This window comes from Ostrea edulis, chromosome 9, assembly GCF_947568905.1.
Source record: "Ostrea edulis chromosome 9, xbOstEdul1.1, whole genome shotgun sequence".
Classification (NCBI taxonomy): Eukaryota; Metazoa; Mollusca; class Bivalvia; order Ostreida; family Ostreidae; genus Ostrea; species Ostrea edulis.
Window position 1 is genome coordinate 5,479,327 of NC_079172.1, and position 16,480 is coordinate 5,495,806.

Consider the following 16,480-nt stretch of genomic DNA (forward strand, 5'->3'; position numbering starts at 1 on the left):
TCCCTACACGAATTCAATTCATAGGGCCAAATGCTGGCTAACAAGTTACAATGCATGCCATCTGTGAGGACGTTCTTTATATCCTACTTTTGACTTCGGATTACTCCCGATTGCCTGATCAAGATATAAGCTTACCGCGGGGTGCGACTGTCAACGCTCGCTACCTTCACTTGTTCAAGCTTACATCCTCGTTAAAACACCTCTTATAAAGTGTGATTTTACCATCGAGAAAGTCTCAATTACTTTATATAAATTCTTTTGATTTATCCCGGAATGATAAAAAAAAAAGGTACTTTGTAAATATTTTTTCAAAAAAATTAGAATGTTTATATCTGAATCTTTTAGGCATGTTTTATTAGATATTCATATCATGCACCAAATCACAGCGAAATTTTGACTCTACAGTAATTTATTTGGAAACAAAGTACTTTTTTTATCATTCCGGGATAAATGACAAAAAAAAAAAAAATCATACAAAATAATTGAGAGCTTGTATCGATGGTGAAACCATACTTCGTAAGAAGTGTATTAACGAGCCATTAAATAAAATTCTAGTGTAGTGAGCTACCCACGTGATCCTTGTATCTGACGAAAGTATTGTAATTCATATATATCAGTGTTTCCTCTTATTTACCGTAGAATTATATGATATACTGGTGTTGATAAGTTTGAATGATGCAATGTACATGCAAGTATCTACCTTTCATATCATTTTGACTCAAAGTCTCTTTAAAATTGAATAACTTAAATTTTTGTCCGCAAAAAAAAAAAAGAAAAGAAAAAAAAAGAGGAGTCCGGACCCCTCCCCCTGGATCCGCCATATAACAACAAATACATCATTATGAAATAAATCACTCGAAGGAAGTCCTTTTTTATAATTCCTGTTGTAATTCACTACAGTGCCAGATCCAGAGGGTGGTCTGGGAGTACTAGTTGTAATTCACTACAGTGTCGGATCCATAGGGGGGCCTGGGAGTTGGACACTTCCCCCCTTCGTCGAAAGACTTTATTAAATAAAGCATTTTGAGGGTACACCCCTCCCCCTTCCTTTGAAAACCATTATTAAAGGTAGACCCACCCCTATACCACTTTCAAAACTTCCTGGATCCACCACTGTACTAATTCAACAAATCCTAACATATCAAGGAAATAAAACTCAAACACATAAAATTGGATAAGTTCGCATGCGCGAGTACAACAGAGTTTATTCATACACGTGTACATAGACATCTGGAGGTTCATTATTCCATTCAACTCATTCTACAAAAGAAGAAAAAAATGTTAAGTATATCAAAACACAAATATGCATTTAGTACAAAACAGAGGTCCGCTGCATGCCCCCCCCCCCCCCCCCCCCCCCCCTTGAGGTCCGCTGCAGATTCCATTTTTTTAATGAAAGGAAATCTTTATGTCTGAAGTAAATGTTAGCAAAACTACAACATAAACTAGGTCAAAGCAAACTTTAAAACTATATATTTACTCAAGCGATAACACGTAGATAATGTATACAGGCTGACACGCCGCACAGGTATTTAATTCTCAGGACTAGACGGAAGGTCGAAAGAACAGGGAGGCCATGTTGGATTTTAAGGTGAGACTAAATTATTATTATAGTAATGACCGCTGTGTTTTATATCATACTATAATTCTATTTCGTTAATTGTTTTAACCTGTTAAAATCTTTAAATGACATTCCGTTTTTATTTAATTAACAGTAAACTTTTCGTGTGATCCCGGCATTAGAAATGCATCCCCGGCGCAGTGCTCAGGAAGTCCTACTGTGTGACCTCTGTGAAACTGTCCCCCTACAGAGTCACTGTGAACTTTGTAATATAAATCTCTGTGTTAACTGTGCAGTAAAGCATCTCTCAGACTCGTCTAAAAGACACAATGTCGTGCCCTTTTTACACAGAAAGTCTACTCCTGACTACCACATATGTCCAGACCACGCCCATAAACACTGTGAAATTTACTGTGAAAAATGTGACATTCCTGTCTGTTTAACCTGCGTCACTTCAGGTAAACACAAAGGTCACGAAATATCAGATGTTCTGGAAAAACTCAGTGCTAAAACAGAAAGTTTACAAAAAGATCTAGAAGAATTAGAGACCAGAATTTATCCCCGATATGAAGGAATGGCGTCTGATGTCCAAACTGAGAAAGCCGAATTAGAAAGGAAATACGGGAAACTGACGACAGATGCCGATCAACAAGGAGAAATCCTACACCGAGAGATCACCGCCATTGTCAATCAGCGGAAATCCGCCATTGCGGAGATGAAAACTAAACATCTGGACGCGCTAAATAAAAATACAGATGAAATCACACAGAAAATTACGGAACTCAAACAGATCATGTCCGACTTGAAATCAATCCTAAAATCAAACGACGTCTCCTTAACCTCTACTTACAAATCTAGGAATTCCCAATTTAGAACATTACCGCCTAAAGTCCGAGTTACAGTACCCAGTTTGTCTCCTCAGAAAATAAACAAAGATCAGCTCAATGAAATGTTCGGTTCTCTGTCGCCATTATCCATTAACACAGAACATGGCGACACAATGAAGTCAGCAGAAGCTGTATCGTCTCCTCCAGTCAAACCACTGCTTGATGAGCCGCGCGTCACCGCCACCATAGACATTGGGTATACACCATACAGTGTTAGCTGTCTGAGTGAAGATCAAGTCTGGACACACGGGGAGAACGAAACCATGAAGCTGCTCAACCTCCAGAGTAAACTACTGACATCAATACAAACCAAGTCAGGGAACAGACCACACGACATAGCAGTGACACGGGACGGAGATCTTGTTTATACTGACTATAAAGATAGAACTGTTAATTTAATTAAGAATAAACAAATACAGACCGTGATCACACTACAGGGGTGGAGACCTGTCAATGTCTGCTGTACCGCGGGTAACGGTCTCCTGGTTACCATGGACAGTGATGATTGGAAACAATCCAAAGTCGTGCGTTACTCCGGCTCCACAGAGAAACAAAGCATTCAGTTTGATGATCAGGGTCGTCCTCTCTACTCATCTGGTGGTTTTTATAACTATAAATACATCAGTGAGAACAAGAACCTGGATATCTGTGTGGCTGACAATGACTATAGTGCAGTAGTGGTGGTCAATCAGTCAGGAAAACTCCGATTTAGATACACTGGTCATCCCTCTAATACCAACCAATCATTTTATCCACGCGGCATCACTACAGACAGCCAGAGTCACATCCTGACAGCAGACAGTGACAATGACCGTATCCACATCCTAGATCAGGACGGACAGTTCCTCCGTTACATTCACTGTGATTTAGACACTCCATTAGGTTTATGTGTGGACATCAGAGACAACCTCTTTGTGGCTGAGTTGTTCACTGCTAAAGTGAAGAAAATCCAATATCTATAAACACAGTGTTAATTACACAACTCTACAGTGTTAATTACACATCTAAAAACCCTGTTAATTACACAGCTCTACAGTGTTAATTACACATCTAAAAACCCTGTTCATTACACATCTAAACAGTGTTAATTACACATCTCTACACAGTGTTAATTACACAGCTCTACACAGTGTAATTTACAGAACTGTGTTAATTACTTCTACTTGTTAATTACATCAGCTTGTTAATTACATCAGCTTGTTAATTACAGCCCTGTGTTAATTACAGCCTTGTGTACATTACAGTCCTCTGTTTGTGATGTGTAACATGTACTTGTGTTTGTGAGTTTAACTGAACAGTCTGACATTATTTTGTTGGTGAATTAATTCAATATGTGTTTGATTTTACAATGTATATATTAGATAAACATGATACAGAGTTCAGTCTTACATTATTACTGAGTACTTACTTAGATTTGTAGTACTGTAACAGAGAGTGACCCCAAAAGTCCAGTCTTCATCACAGATCTTCAGATTCAAGGTCACAGTCTTCTGTTGACCATCAATTACATCACACCACTTATCTAAATCTCCACCGTCCTACAAAATAAACAAAGTGTAATCAGATCTGAATTGTCAAGGATAGTTTGTGATATGTAAATATAATGGGAAGGAAAAGAAGATATGGCTGAATCGGGAATCGAATCCAAGGCCCTGCGTTCCCATGATATGACTGGACCAGGAATTGGACCCGAGAACCCTGTATTAAAAGTCAGGTGATCTAACCACTGAGCTATCCAAACCAATATCCATGGTTTGACTGGACCGGGAATCAAACCCGACACCCCTGTATTACATATGTAATAGTCAGGTGCTCTAAACACACAAAACTATCCAGGCTAATATCCACAATACAAAGTGAGCTTTTCCAATTGAAATTTATCTGTTGTTATTGACTTTTTACATTATAATCTTCTTCTCCACAACCACTTGGCCAATTCCAATCAAAACTGGTACCATTCATCCTTAGGTAAAGGGAATTCATGTTTGTTCAAATGATTGATTGATTGTATTTTGTTTAACATTTAAATTTAGACCTATACTCGGCACTTACGGCCATTGTCGCAGTATCAAATATCATTTTATCAAAGGGTCTTGTGATAAAGAATCTGATATACAAAATATGAAAGCCCAGCTTAAATAGTTCCGGAGATATGCTCTTGATGCGGTTTTCTTAAAAGTTGGTCAAACTCCAAAGCCAATGTCACAAGTAAAAACTTTGATAGCTAAAAAGGTTTTAACACAAGAAATGCACACATGAACAAGAGGCCCATGGGTCACATCGCTCACCTGAGTCACAATGCCTCATATTTAAAGATTTTTCCTATGTATTTGCATGTAAAACTTTGCTCCCTATTGTGACCCCAACCTACTCCCGGGGGCCATATTTTTTTTTTCAAAATTGAATCTGGACTAGGCCAGGAAGCTTTTATGTGAATGTAAACTTTTCTGGTCCAGTGATTTTTCAGAAGAGGACTTTTAATGATTTTCCCTATATATTTGTATGCAAAACTTTGATCCCCCACCCCCTTGTGGCCCCATCCTACCTCCGGGGGCCATGATTTTAAGAAATTGAAATATGTCAAAGCTTTCATGTAAATATTAGCTTTTCTGGCTAAGTGGTACTTGAGAAGAAGATTTTTAAAGATTTTTCCTATATATTTGTACGTAAAACTTTGATCCCCTATTGTGGCCCCATCCAACCCCGGGGCCATGATTTGAACAAACTTGAATCTGTACTATGTCAGGAACCTTTCATGTGAATCTCAGTTTTTCTGGCTCAGTGGTTCTTGAGAAGAAGATTTATAAAGAGTTTTCCTTTATCTTTACATGTAAACCTTTGATCTCCTACTGTGGCCCCATCCAACCCCCAGGGCCATGATTTTAAGAAACTTGAATCTGCAGTATCTAAGGAAGCTTTCATGTAAATTTCAGTTGTTCTGGCTCAGTGGTTTTTGAGAAATATACTTTTAAAGATTTTCTCATATATTTGTATGCAAAATTTTATCCCCGTTTGCGGCCCCATCCTACCCCCGGGGGGCCATGAGTTTGACAAACTGAAATCTGAAATATGTCAGAAAGCTTTCATGTAAATATCAGCTTTTCTGGCTCAGTGGTTCTTGAGAAAAAGATTTTTAAAGATTTTTCCTATATATCTGTATGTAAAACTTTGATCCCCTATTGTGGGGGCACCCTATCCAACCCCTGAGGCCATGATTTTAACAAACTTGAATCTGCATTATGTCAGGAAGCTTTCATGGAAATTTCAGCTTTTCTGGCTCAATGGTTCTTGAGAAGAAGATTTTTGAAGATTTACCTTATATATTTGTATGTAAAACTTTGATCTATTGTGGCCCCATCCAACCCCCAGGGGCCTTGAGTTTTACAACCTTGAATCAACACTATGTTAAGAAGCTTTCACGTAAGTTTCCACTTCCCTGGCCAAGTAGTTTTTGAGTGAAGATTTTTAAAGATTTTCCCTATATATTTGTATGCAAAACTTTGATCCCCCCCCCCCTTGCGGCCGCATCCTAGCCCAGGAGGCCATGATTTGAACAAACTTGAATCTGCACTATATAAGGAAGCTTTCATGTAAATCTCAGCTTTTTTGGCTAAGTAGTTCTTAAAAAGAAGATTTTTCCTTTATATTTGCATGTAAAACTTTGATCCCCTATTGTGGCCCCATCCAACCTCAGGGGGGCCATGATTTGAACAAACTTGAATCTGCACAAGGTCAGGAAGCTTTCATGTAAATTTCAGCTCCTCTGGTTCATTGGGTTTTGAGAGGATGATTTTTAAAGATTTTTTCTATTTATTTCCAATTTCCATGTAAAACTTTGATCCCCTATTGTGGCCCCAATCTACCCCCGGGGGCCATGATTTGAACAAACTTGAATCTGCACTGTGTCTGGAAGCTTTTGCGTAAATTTCATCTCTTCTGGCTCATAGGTACTTGAGAAGAAGAATTTCAAATGACCCCACCCTATTTTTGCATTTATGTGGTTATCAACCCTTTGAAGGGGGCATGGCCCTTCATTTGAACAAACTTAAAAGCCCTTTACCCAAGGATGCTTTTCGCCAAGTTTGGTTATAATTGGTCCAGTGGTTCTCGAGAAAAAGATGAAAATTTGAAAAGTTTATGACGACACCGATGACACCGACAAACAACGGACAAATTTTGATTAGAAAAGCTCACTTAAGCCTTCGGCTTAGGTGAGCTAGAAAGTTAGACACACAGACAGACAATGGACAACAGGTGATCAGAAAAGCTCAGGTGAGCTTAAAAATCTAGCAGTGTCGTAGCTATACTATTGCCTTTACTCAATGGTCATCATTTTACAAAAAGAGAAGATTTTTCCTATATATTACTATGTAATACTTCTGTGAGAAAGTTTCCCAGTTTACATACGGAAGGTCGGTGGTTTCTTCCGAGGTACATTGTATCTGGGTTCTCTCTTCCACCAATAAAAACTGGGTGCCACCAAATAACTGAAAAATTTTTGAATGTGGCAGAAAACAATCAATCAATCTAATATGACTCCACCATTTTTGATCCCCTATTGTGGTCCCATCTTATTCCGTGGCGCCATAACTTGAACAAACTTGAATCTACACTATGCCATGAAGCATTTATATAAATTTCAACTTTTCTGACCTAGTGGTTCTTGAGAAGATTTTTAAATGACTCCACCCTATCTTTTTAAAAGTTCCCCTTTGGATGGAGCATAGGCCTCCATTTTGCACAAACTTCAATCCTCATTACCCAAGCATGCTTTGAGGCAAGTTTGGCTGATATTAGCCCTGTGGTGCTTGAGAAGAAGTAAAAAATGTTAAAAGTTGATGAAGAGACAAAAAGACTGATGCTGGACAAAATGTGATCAGAATAGCTCACTTTAGCTTTAAGCTTATGTGAGCTAAAAAGGGTTAACACTATATGCCCCAGCCATTGTCTGAATGAGGCATTAAACATTTTACATAATTTCATCAACAAACCTGACATTTTCTACAGCAATTGAGCTATCGAAGTCCTACAAAATGTTAGAGTCTCAGGGAAAGTATCCTCATCAATCAGCCGGACATCTCAAGTAACTACTACCCTGTAAAATTGATTTCAACAGTATTAGGTAACCAAAGTGATTTCTTCCCACCATTATATTATGCTATTAGAACACGAATGTCTACAAAAAATCCATGTAATCATTCTGAATGTACCAAATTGAGAACAAACCTCAATTTAGAAACACTCAGTCTTTATAAATCAAGTCCTATACAACAGCAATGAAAAGTTTCTCGCCCCCTCACCTCCCAACGTAAATTTCAGAAAATAGTTCTCCATCCCCTCTTGTCTCAACGTAAAGGTCAGAAAATAATTCTCATTCCTGTCACCTCACTACATAAAGTTCAGAAAATAATTCTCATCCCTATCACCTCACTACATAAAGTTCAGAAAATAATTCTCATTCCTGTCACCTCACTACATAAAGTTCTGAAAACAGTTCTCCAACCCATCACATCTCCACATCAAGTTCAGAAAATAGTTCTCCACCCCCTCACCTCCCAACATAAAGTTCAGATAATAGTTCTCCACCCCTCACCTCCCAATGTAAATTTCAGAAAATAATTTTCCACCTCCTCACATCCCAACGTAAAGTTCAGAAAATAGTTCTTCAACCCTCACCTCCAAATGTAAAGTTCAGAAAACAGTTCTGTACCCCCTCACCTCCCAGCGTAAATTTCAGAAAATAGTTCTCCACCCCCTCACCTCCAAGCGTAAATTTCAGAAAACAGTCCTCACCCCTCACCCACCAACATAAAGTTCAAAAAATAGTTCTCCAACCCATCATGTCTCAACCTAAATTTCAGAAAACAGTTCTCCTATCCTAACGATATAAGGATTTTCCTCATATTTTCACATGTAAAACTTTCATCCCTATTGTGGCCCCATCCTACCTTCAGGGTCCATGAATTTTATAAACTTGAATCTGCAATATGTCAAGAAGCTTTCGTGTAAATGTAAACTTCTTTGGCCCAATGGTTATTGAGAAGAAGATTTTTAAAGATTTTCCCTTTATATTTTTATATAAAACTTTGATCCCTTACTTGTGACTCCACCCTTCTTCTGGGGGCATAATTTAAAAAACTTGAATTTGCACTATGTCAGGAAGCTTTCTGGTAAATGCTAACTTTTTTGGGTCAGTGATTTTTCAGAAGATTTCCCCTATACATGTATATTTATTTGTAAAACTTTGATTCCCTATTATGATCCTATCCTACACTCGGGCGCCATAATATCAACAAACTTGAATCTGCACTATGTCAGGAAGCTTTCACGTAAATTTGCATTTTCCTTGCACAGTTGTTCTTGAGAAGAAGATTTTAAAGATTTACCTATACATTTGAATGTAAAATTTTGATATCCTATTGTGGCCCTTATGACCCCCCCCCCCTGGGGGTGGTAATGGTTTTAACAAACTTAAATTTGTACTGTGTCAGGAAGCTTTCATGTACATTTCAGCTCTTCTGGCCCAGTGGTTCCTGACAAGAACATTTGTAAATGACCTCACCCTATTTTTGCATTTTTGTGATTATCTTCCCTTTGAAGGGGGCATCATTTGAACAAACTTGAATCCCCTTTACCCAAGTATGCTTTGTGCCATGACTGGCTGAAATTGGACAATTGTTTCCAGAAAAAAAGATTTTTAAAAGTCATCAATGTATTTTCATGATTTTTGGAAAGGGGCATGTCCCTTCATATGAACAAACTTGAATCCATTTGTGTCAGGTTTGGTTGAAATTGGCCCAGTGGTTGTGGAGAAGAAGATTTTTTAAAGATGTTAATGTAGTTTCACTATTTTGCTATTATCTCCCCCTGAAGAAGAGTGTGTCCCTTCATTTCAACAAACTTGAATTCCCTTTATCCAAGGAATGGATGTGTTGTGTCAAGCTTGGTTGAAATTGGCCCACAGGTTCTGGTGAAGAAGATGAACATGTGAAAAGTTTATGATGACCTCTACGACAACAATGGACAAATTTCGGTAAAAAAAAAAAGAAAGGTCCCAATGTACATTATTTCAGCCAATTAAATTTCAGAATATCCCCACTGTTTTACCATAAATGGGGTCATTGGCCTGTTGTGTTTGTCCTTCCCAGGCACCGATGACCCTAATCCTATCCCCTGAAGCCAGACTTCAAACAATTTACAATATATCAGCAAGGTTTCACATGACTTATAGAGGTTTAGTATTTTTAGCTCAGTAGTTATGGAGACGATTCTTAAATGACCCAATGCTATCTATTTTCATTTGTTGATTATCTAATCTTTGAAGACCCTTCATTTAATCGATTTTCAATCCTTTAACGATACTAAGTTTGGTTGAAATTGGGCTATGTGATTGTAGAGAAGTTGAAAACAAGTTTAATGACAGATGGACAGACAGATGTACAACAGACAATGGGTGATCAGAAAAGCCCACTTGAGCTTATAGCTCAAACAACCTAAAAAAATTAAGAAATTTTACCAGCTCCATACAAAAATTTGTCTTCAGAAATGGATCAGGTGCTTAAGAAAACCTGTCTGCTTTTAAGAGATACCGGTAGGAACTGCTCCTACTGCAGGGTGTCATCATCTCATGAGGCCCAGGGAGCTGAAAAACCAAAGTGACAATGTAGAGTGCTGGAATGACCAGAAATCAAACAGGTAAATGAAAGTTTGAACAAATTAAGGAGGTATGCTACACCAGAGAAATTTGATGTAGATGAAAAGTGGAGGACATGTACAAGAATATTGTGAAGTTGAAAATTTTCAAATTTACTTAATCATGTCAAAAAATGCAGTTTTAGTAGAAGGTAATCTGAAAAAAAAATGAAAACCCCTGCTGGACTCGAACCTGCGACCTACAGTTCAGCAGTCGGTATTCTAACCTACTGAACTGCTCGGCTAGGTATTTAAATGGAAAAGGAAAAGTCAAATATTGCTGATATCGATTTTTTTCATCCATGTCTTTAAAGGCAATCAGCCATTATGACAATGTAGAGTACTACCTTAAAATTCTCATGAATTATGTCAAAAGAAGCCAGCTTGTTATTTCTAAACAGGAGACTCACTGGCCTTATCAGTCACCTGGGCATTGGTTATGTGTAACAATAAGGCTACAAAGGCAATAATAATTTTCCTATATTGACCCCGTTTTGGAGCCTGACCCTGACAGAGGGGCAATGAATTTTACATTTTAAATTCTGTTTTTTATGGTCTTCATTTGAAGGGCCTGGGCCTTTCCAATAGGAAAAATAATGGCATTTGTTTGAACTTGGGAGAAATGTTTCACACAAAGAAGTAGGGAGAAAACCAATCCAGAGTGAATTAAGGTAGAACTGGACTCTTTCTGACGTTCAATTTGGTCAAAGTTTACCTATTCAAATAAGAAAAAGTCAAAATATTAGGTTTACATAACAATTTTGAGGCAAAAATTGTAATCTGTGGGCCTGTGAAGATTTATGAACAATTAGGCTACCCTACTTTGATTTGTTTTCATTGTTTCGGAATTTTCAAGTACGAAATGGGAAAATACCTGCTTTTTAGCATTGGGAATGGAACCTTGTTTCAGCCCCCTAAAGATCCTAAAATTCCTGAAATTAGAGGGCACTTCATACATCATAACAAAGCATTCAGATGGTGGACAATGCATCCCATCTTAAAAAGATCCAACTTTAAGTTAACATCCCCAAATTGTTAGCTGTCTGTCCATCAAAAATTTAACAATAGATCTCAGGTGGAGTGCCATCTGCAGAAACTATCATGGTCTAGAGCTACTCTAGAGAGGTGTTTTGATAACAATAACAGCCAGTACCTACAGGTATTCTTTAGATCTTGAGGAAGCCCTGTATTCTAGAGTTTTGATAGCATTGACCTGTTCACAACTGCTATTTTCTCATAATTCAATTGTTTTTTAAAAGACCCCTGAACAATGCATTTCAATATAATTGTAATTTCCCCCTCTATATACATGTATTATAAATTACACAATCAGAAATCAAACAATAATTTGCACATTAATTTCTAAACCTTGCAACTTATTGAAATAATTTATATTATCATTTTATGATAGCTCTATATCTATAAAAGAAATTATTCATTGAGCCAATGACCAAGAGTAAAAACAGAAAGAGGGGGTTGTGTAGACTGTATGTCATCTAGCCATAGGGATACAACTACTATACAAACACTATGACAACAGAAACATTGCAGATGGTCCTGAGACCCTTCCTGTGTACATCAAAAGTATACAAAGCACCCTGATCTCTTGGCCAGGTAAATAACAATGACCATAGATGAGCTCCGCCCACATCCAGTGATCCATGAAGAAACCATATGGTATTTTATTTGGGTCTTTAAAGACCCAACTTTAAGTTAACGCCCCCAAATTTTACCTGTGTTGAGATCAATGATAAGCCGTTGGTCAATCAAACTTTTAACAATAGAGCTGAGGTTGATTGACATTTGCAGAGACTGTGGTCTACTGCTACCTGAGAAAGATGTTTTGATAACAATCATGGCTAATGATGACCTGAAGTCTTCAGATCTGGAGGAAAGCCCCAGTATACCTGAGTTTTGATAGCATTGACTCTCACCTAGAATATTTTAATTTCTAATGTCCCCTATACAATGCAATTTATCATCGTATTTTCTCTCTCCATCTTTATACATGTATTATAGATTAAACAATCAGAAATCAAACAATAATAATAATAAAAAAAAAACCAAACAAACATAAGTTATTGGAATATTTTCTATTAATGATTTATTGTGGCTTTATATTTATAAAAACATGAACAATTCTTTATTGGCGCAGCACATCAACATATATAATGGTTATATTGCCCATGCGTAAAACTGTTACAGTAGTTTAAAAAATGCTTCTGTTTGAGATACCACATGGATTATAAATTACACAATCAGAAATCAAACAACAGTAAAAAAGCATAAATAAGTAATTGAGATATTTCTATTTATAATTTATCATGGCTTTATATTTAGAGAGAGAGAGAGAAAGAGAGAGAGAGAGAGTTACTGAGATATTTCTATTTATAATTTATCACAGTTTTATATTTAGAGAGAGAGAGAGTGAGAAAGAGTTATTGAGATATTTCTATTTGTAATTTATCAGGTTTTATATTTATAGAGAGAGAGAGAGAGAGAGAGAGAGAGAGAGAGAGAGAGAGTTATTGAGCTATTTATAATTTATCACTGTTTTATGTTTATAAAGAGAGAGAGAGAGAGAGAGAGAAATGTGTAAAACTGTAGCAATAATATCGATGAAATAATATGGCATGGCTATAGTGTTGCATACGTATGACAATAATTACTCATTTAGTCAATGATTGAGAGTAAGGGAGAGAGAGAGAAAGGTGGGGGGGGTAGACTAGCTATGTGTCAGCTTCTGTTTGGGATACCATCGTTACACAAACACTACGTCCACAGAAACCCTAAAGAGAGAGAGAGGAGGGGGTGTAGACTTCGTGTCAGCTTCTGTTTGGGATGCCATCGTTACACAAACACTACGTCCACAGAAACCCTAGAGAGAGAGAGAGAGAGAGAGAGAGAGAGAGAGAGAGAGAGAGAGAGAGAGAGGAAGGGGGGAGAGACTTGTGTCAGCTTCTGTTTGGGATACCACCATTACGCAAACACTACAGCTATAGAAACCCTACAGACGGCCCATATTGAGGGGTATCATGACCATTCTTCATTTGGTTGTACATGTACACAGATCTACTTGGATTTATTCATTCTCTCGAAACATGGATATTTTACCTACTACACCCACGACACCGCGAACTCCCAGGACACCAGGAAGTGCCTGGAAACGCCGGGTAATATTATATTTCGGAAATTATTTATATACGATATATAACAATTTAATTAGAAGTTTTAAAAAGCAAAGGTTTAGAAATGGGCTAAACCTGTCATTTGCAATACATAAATATGACCAAGTTTGAAGGTTTACGGGAAATAGAAATGCGGTATGCATGTAGGCAGAAATTTTAATTTTTTGTTGTTGCACAAATCAAGACACTAAGCATAATTTGTAATAACCTGAGAAATTTCCTGTGTATATCATAAAAATATACACAACAACCGATCTCTTGGCCAGGTAAATTCCAGGTAAATAACATTGACCATGGATAAGCTCCGCCCACATTCAGTCATCCGTGGAACAACCGTACGGTGGTTTTTTGGGGTCTTTAAGACAGACATGCATACATTGCTGAACCATAATACGTCCCACCTACAAACGGACTTAAAGACATTGATGTACCATGGTATGCCCCGTCTACAGACAAACATACAGACATTGATATACCATAATACGTCCCGCCTACAGACATTGATATACCATAATACACCCCATCTACAGACAGACATACCGATATTGTTGTACCATAATACGTCCCATCTACAGACAGACATACAGACATTGCTGTACTATAATACGACTCATCTACAGACAGACATTGCTGTACCATAATACGTCCCACCTACAGACATTGATATACCATATGATAATACATCCCATATACAGACAGACAAACAGACATTGCTGTACCATAATACGCCCCATCTACAGACAGACATACAGACATTGCTGTACCATAATACGTCCCATCTAGAAACAGACAGACATTGCTGTACTATGATGCATCTCATCTACAGAGAGACATACATTGTTGTTCCATAATATGTCCCATCTACAGACAGACATACAGACATTGCTGTACTATGATACATCTCATCTACAGACAGACATTTCTGTACCATAACACATCCCATCTACAGACAGACATATAGACATTGCTGTATCATAATATGTCTCATCCACAGACGGACATAAGGACATTGCTTTCCTATGATACGTCGCATCTACAGACAGACATACAGACATTGCTGTACCATAATACATCACATCTACAGACGGACATACAAACATTGCGGTACCATAATACTCCCCATCTACAGACAGACATACAGACATTGCGGTACCATAATACGTCCCAACTAAAGGTCCAGGTATATAACATGTTCAATTGGTAATGCACGACAGACGAAACACAATGATCAGGATGCAGTCAAACAGCAATACTCAGTCAGGTAACCTGGGGAGTCAGTACATCTAATCTACTGTTAATTCTGTAGGTAACTGTATGTAAACTGGTACAATACATGCAGCTATAACTCATGTGTTTGACTATGAACCAAATTGACAACATTCAAACAACATTTAACATGTAAAATAACATCATTAGCAAGTGCTGTATTATAATTTACATAGTCTAAGGGAGATAACTGTAAAATCTGCCTCCTTGCTCATTACATGAACTTGAACTAAACTTTTTACAATAAAAATCAATACTTCTCTGACTCTTCTCAGGTCAAAAGAGGACACCCACAGATTGCTACACCCCATCAATTTTCAATAAAGTGTTCAGTCTCCAAAAGCAGGCAATGATGAGGTGGTCAGTTAAGAAAATTTCTTCTGCCCATTCGTACAAGTCCCTAAAAGATTTTCAATGATAATTTATTGCCAAAATTGATAATGTAAATGAGGCTGAGCTGATCGAATCACATATGTTGCTAGCTGGTGAATGTCAAGACACTCGGGAGAAATGAGTCCCTACATGAAATCCCTGTTTAGAGTGAATGGTACCTACTATAACCCCCTGTACACATTATGTACTCAGGGGTGGGTGAATCGTTCTTGCACCCAGCAACACAAACTGTACTCCTTCTTTATAAGTGTCACCTCAAAGCATGAAATAATTAAAATGGTGACAAAGAATGAACTTTGCGGAATACATGGTCACTTACTAGATGACAATGAGAAAACGAAGATGACGTCGACTATTGTGTTAATTTAATGTTTTTTTTATCTATTTTGTATTGCTTGTAGGAGTTATGAGATTGATCACTGTTCGTTATCTTCACCTTTCATGTGACAAACAAAACCTAGCTCAGACTCATTTTTAAATATTGTCTTTAAACTATGTAACAAAAAGACTTGATTTATTTCTTCAAGAGATTATAAATACATTGTAGATATTTTTTTCCCTTTTCTTAATTATTTGCTAGCAGCTAACATGGTTATTAGGTACAATATATATACTATGTGTTCTTAAGTTTAACAATGAATGTTTGAAATCGAAGAGCTTGTTTTCAATAAAAGTGTTTTATTATATTCATGAATCATGAAAGTTGAGCCAGCCGTTTTCATATGCATTGGGCTCAAGGGGCGGTAAAAGTTCAAATGATTATTTAAAAGAATAAGTTGATAGCCGACCAAGTGACCAGGAAGTAAAACGAATTTAAAATAATGTAGCTCTGTACCTTGTAAAACTTCTTGAGAAACTTCTCTGATGGGACGAACAGGCTTGGTCACTCTTCTGATAATGGACTAGGCAGATCCATTCCATGTTTGTGTGCAGGGTAGTGCTATGATCCCCATCATTAGCTTAGTGGACAACATCCTAGATAAAATAGACGATACAAAATAAATAAAAAACATAAACAATTATCTCAGTACAAACAAAACAAGCTAGACATTGACAGGATTACGAGCCCGAGACAAAAAAGTGGACATCCTGAGCAGCGTTCAGATCCAAATCATTAGTTTTTCATTTATTCTTTGATATTAATTTTCATTTAATTATTACACTAACTGATGCATTTTTGATGCTGTGCCCCACACCGAAACCCACAGGTGGATATAGTGCATCTCCCCCTACCTGGACTCAGGGGTCGCGATGTTAACTATAAATCTACAGGATTTGGAGATGCTAGTACACATAATAAAAAAAAAATAGAATTTATTATAGGATTAAACATTCTTTTTGAAAAATTTATTGATGTGTAAACTCTGGACATTTTACTCACAAACTGAATAAAAGTGCAAAGCACTTTTATGTTAAGTTTGTGAGTAAAATGGCCGGAGTTTACACATTGATAAATTCTTCAAAAAGAATGTTTGATTCTTATAATTCCAATT

General features: G+C 37.2%; 1 protein-coding gene and 1 long non-coding RNA gene across 3 annotated transcripts; one reads left to right on the plus strand and one right to left on the minus strand.

Moving 5' to 3' along the window:
- Positions 1–1,164: 1,164 nt before the first annotated feature.
- LOC125661815 (uncharacterized) lies at positions 1,165–16,105 on the minus strand. Of its 2 annotated transcripts, none has more exons than XR_008798364.1 (7): positions 15,823–16,105; positions 14,852–14,994; positions 9,350–10,090; positions 7,440–7,543; positions 3,857–3,986; positions 2,870–3,381; positions 1,165–1,260 (listed from the first exon to the last, which is right to left on the minus strand). It is a non-coding gene; the product is annotated as an uncharacterized LOC125661815 (long non-coding RNA). The 2 variants fall into 2 exon arrangements; XR_008798363.1 differs by having other exon boundaries at positions 9,965–10,090; positions 15,823–16,095.
- Positions 1,515–3,826, plus strand: LOC125659466 (uncharacterized). Its single transcript, XM_056148336.1, has 2 exons — positions 1,515–1,591; positions 1,716–3,826. Exon 2 carries the CDS (start codon positions 1,746–1,748, stop codon positions 3,408–3,410), a length of 1,665 nt encoding a protein of 554 aa, XP_056004311.1. The 5' UTR covers positions 1,515–1,591; positions 1,716–1,745; the 3' UTR covers positions 3,411–3,826.
- Positions 16,106–16,480: the final 375 nt, after the last annotated feature.

Bases quoted from the DNA above. Each gene is read 5' to 3' on its own strand.
- LOC125659466 (XM_056148336.1), top strand. From the start codon at position 1,746: ATGCATCCCCGGCGCAGTGCTCAGGAAGTCCTACTGTGTGACCTCTGT.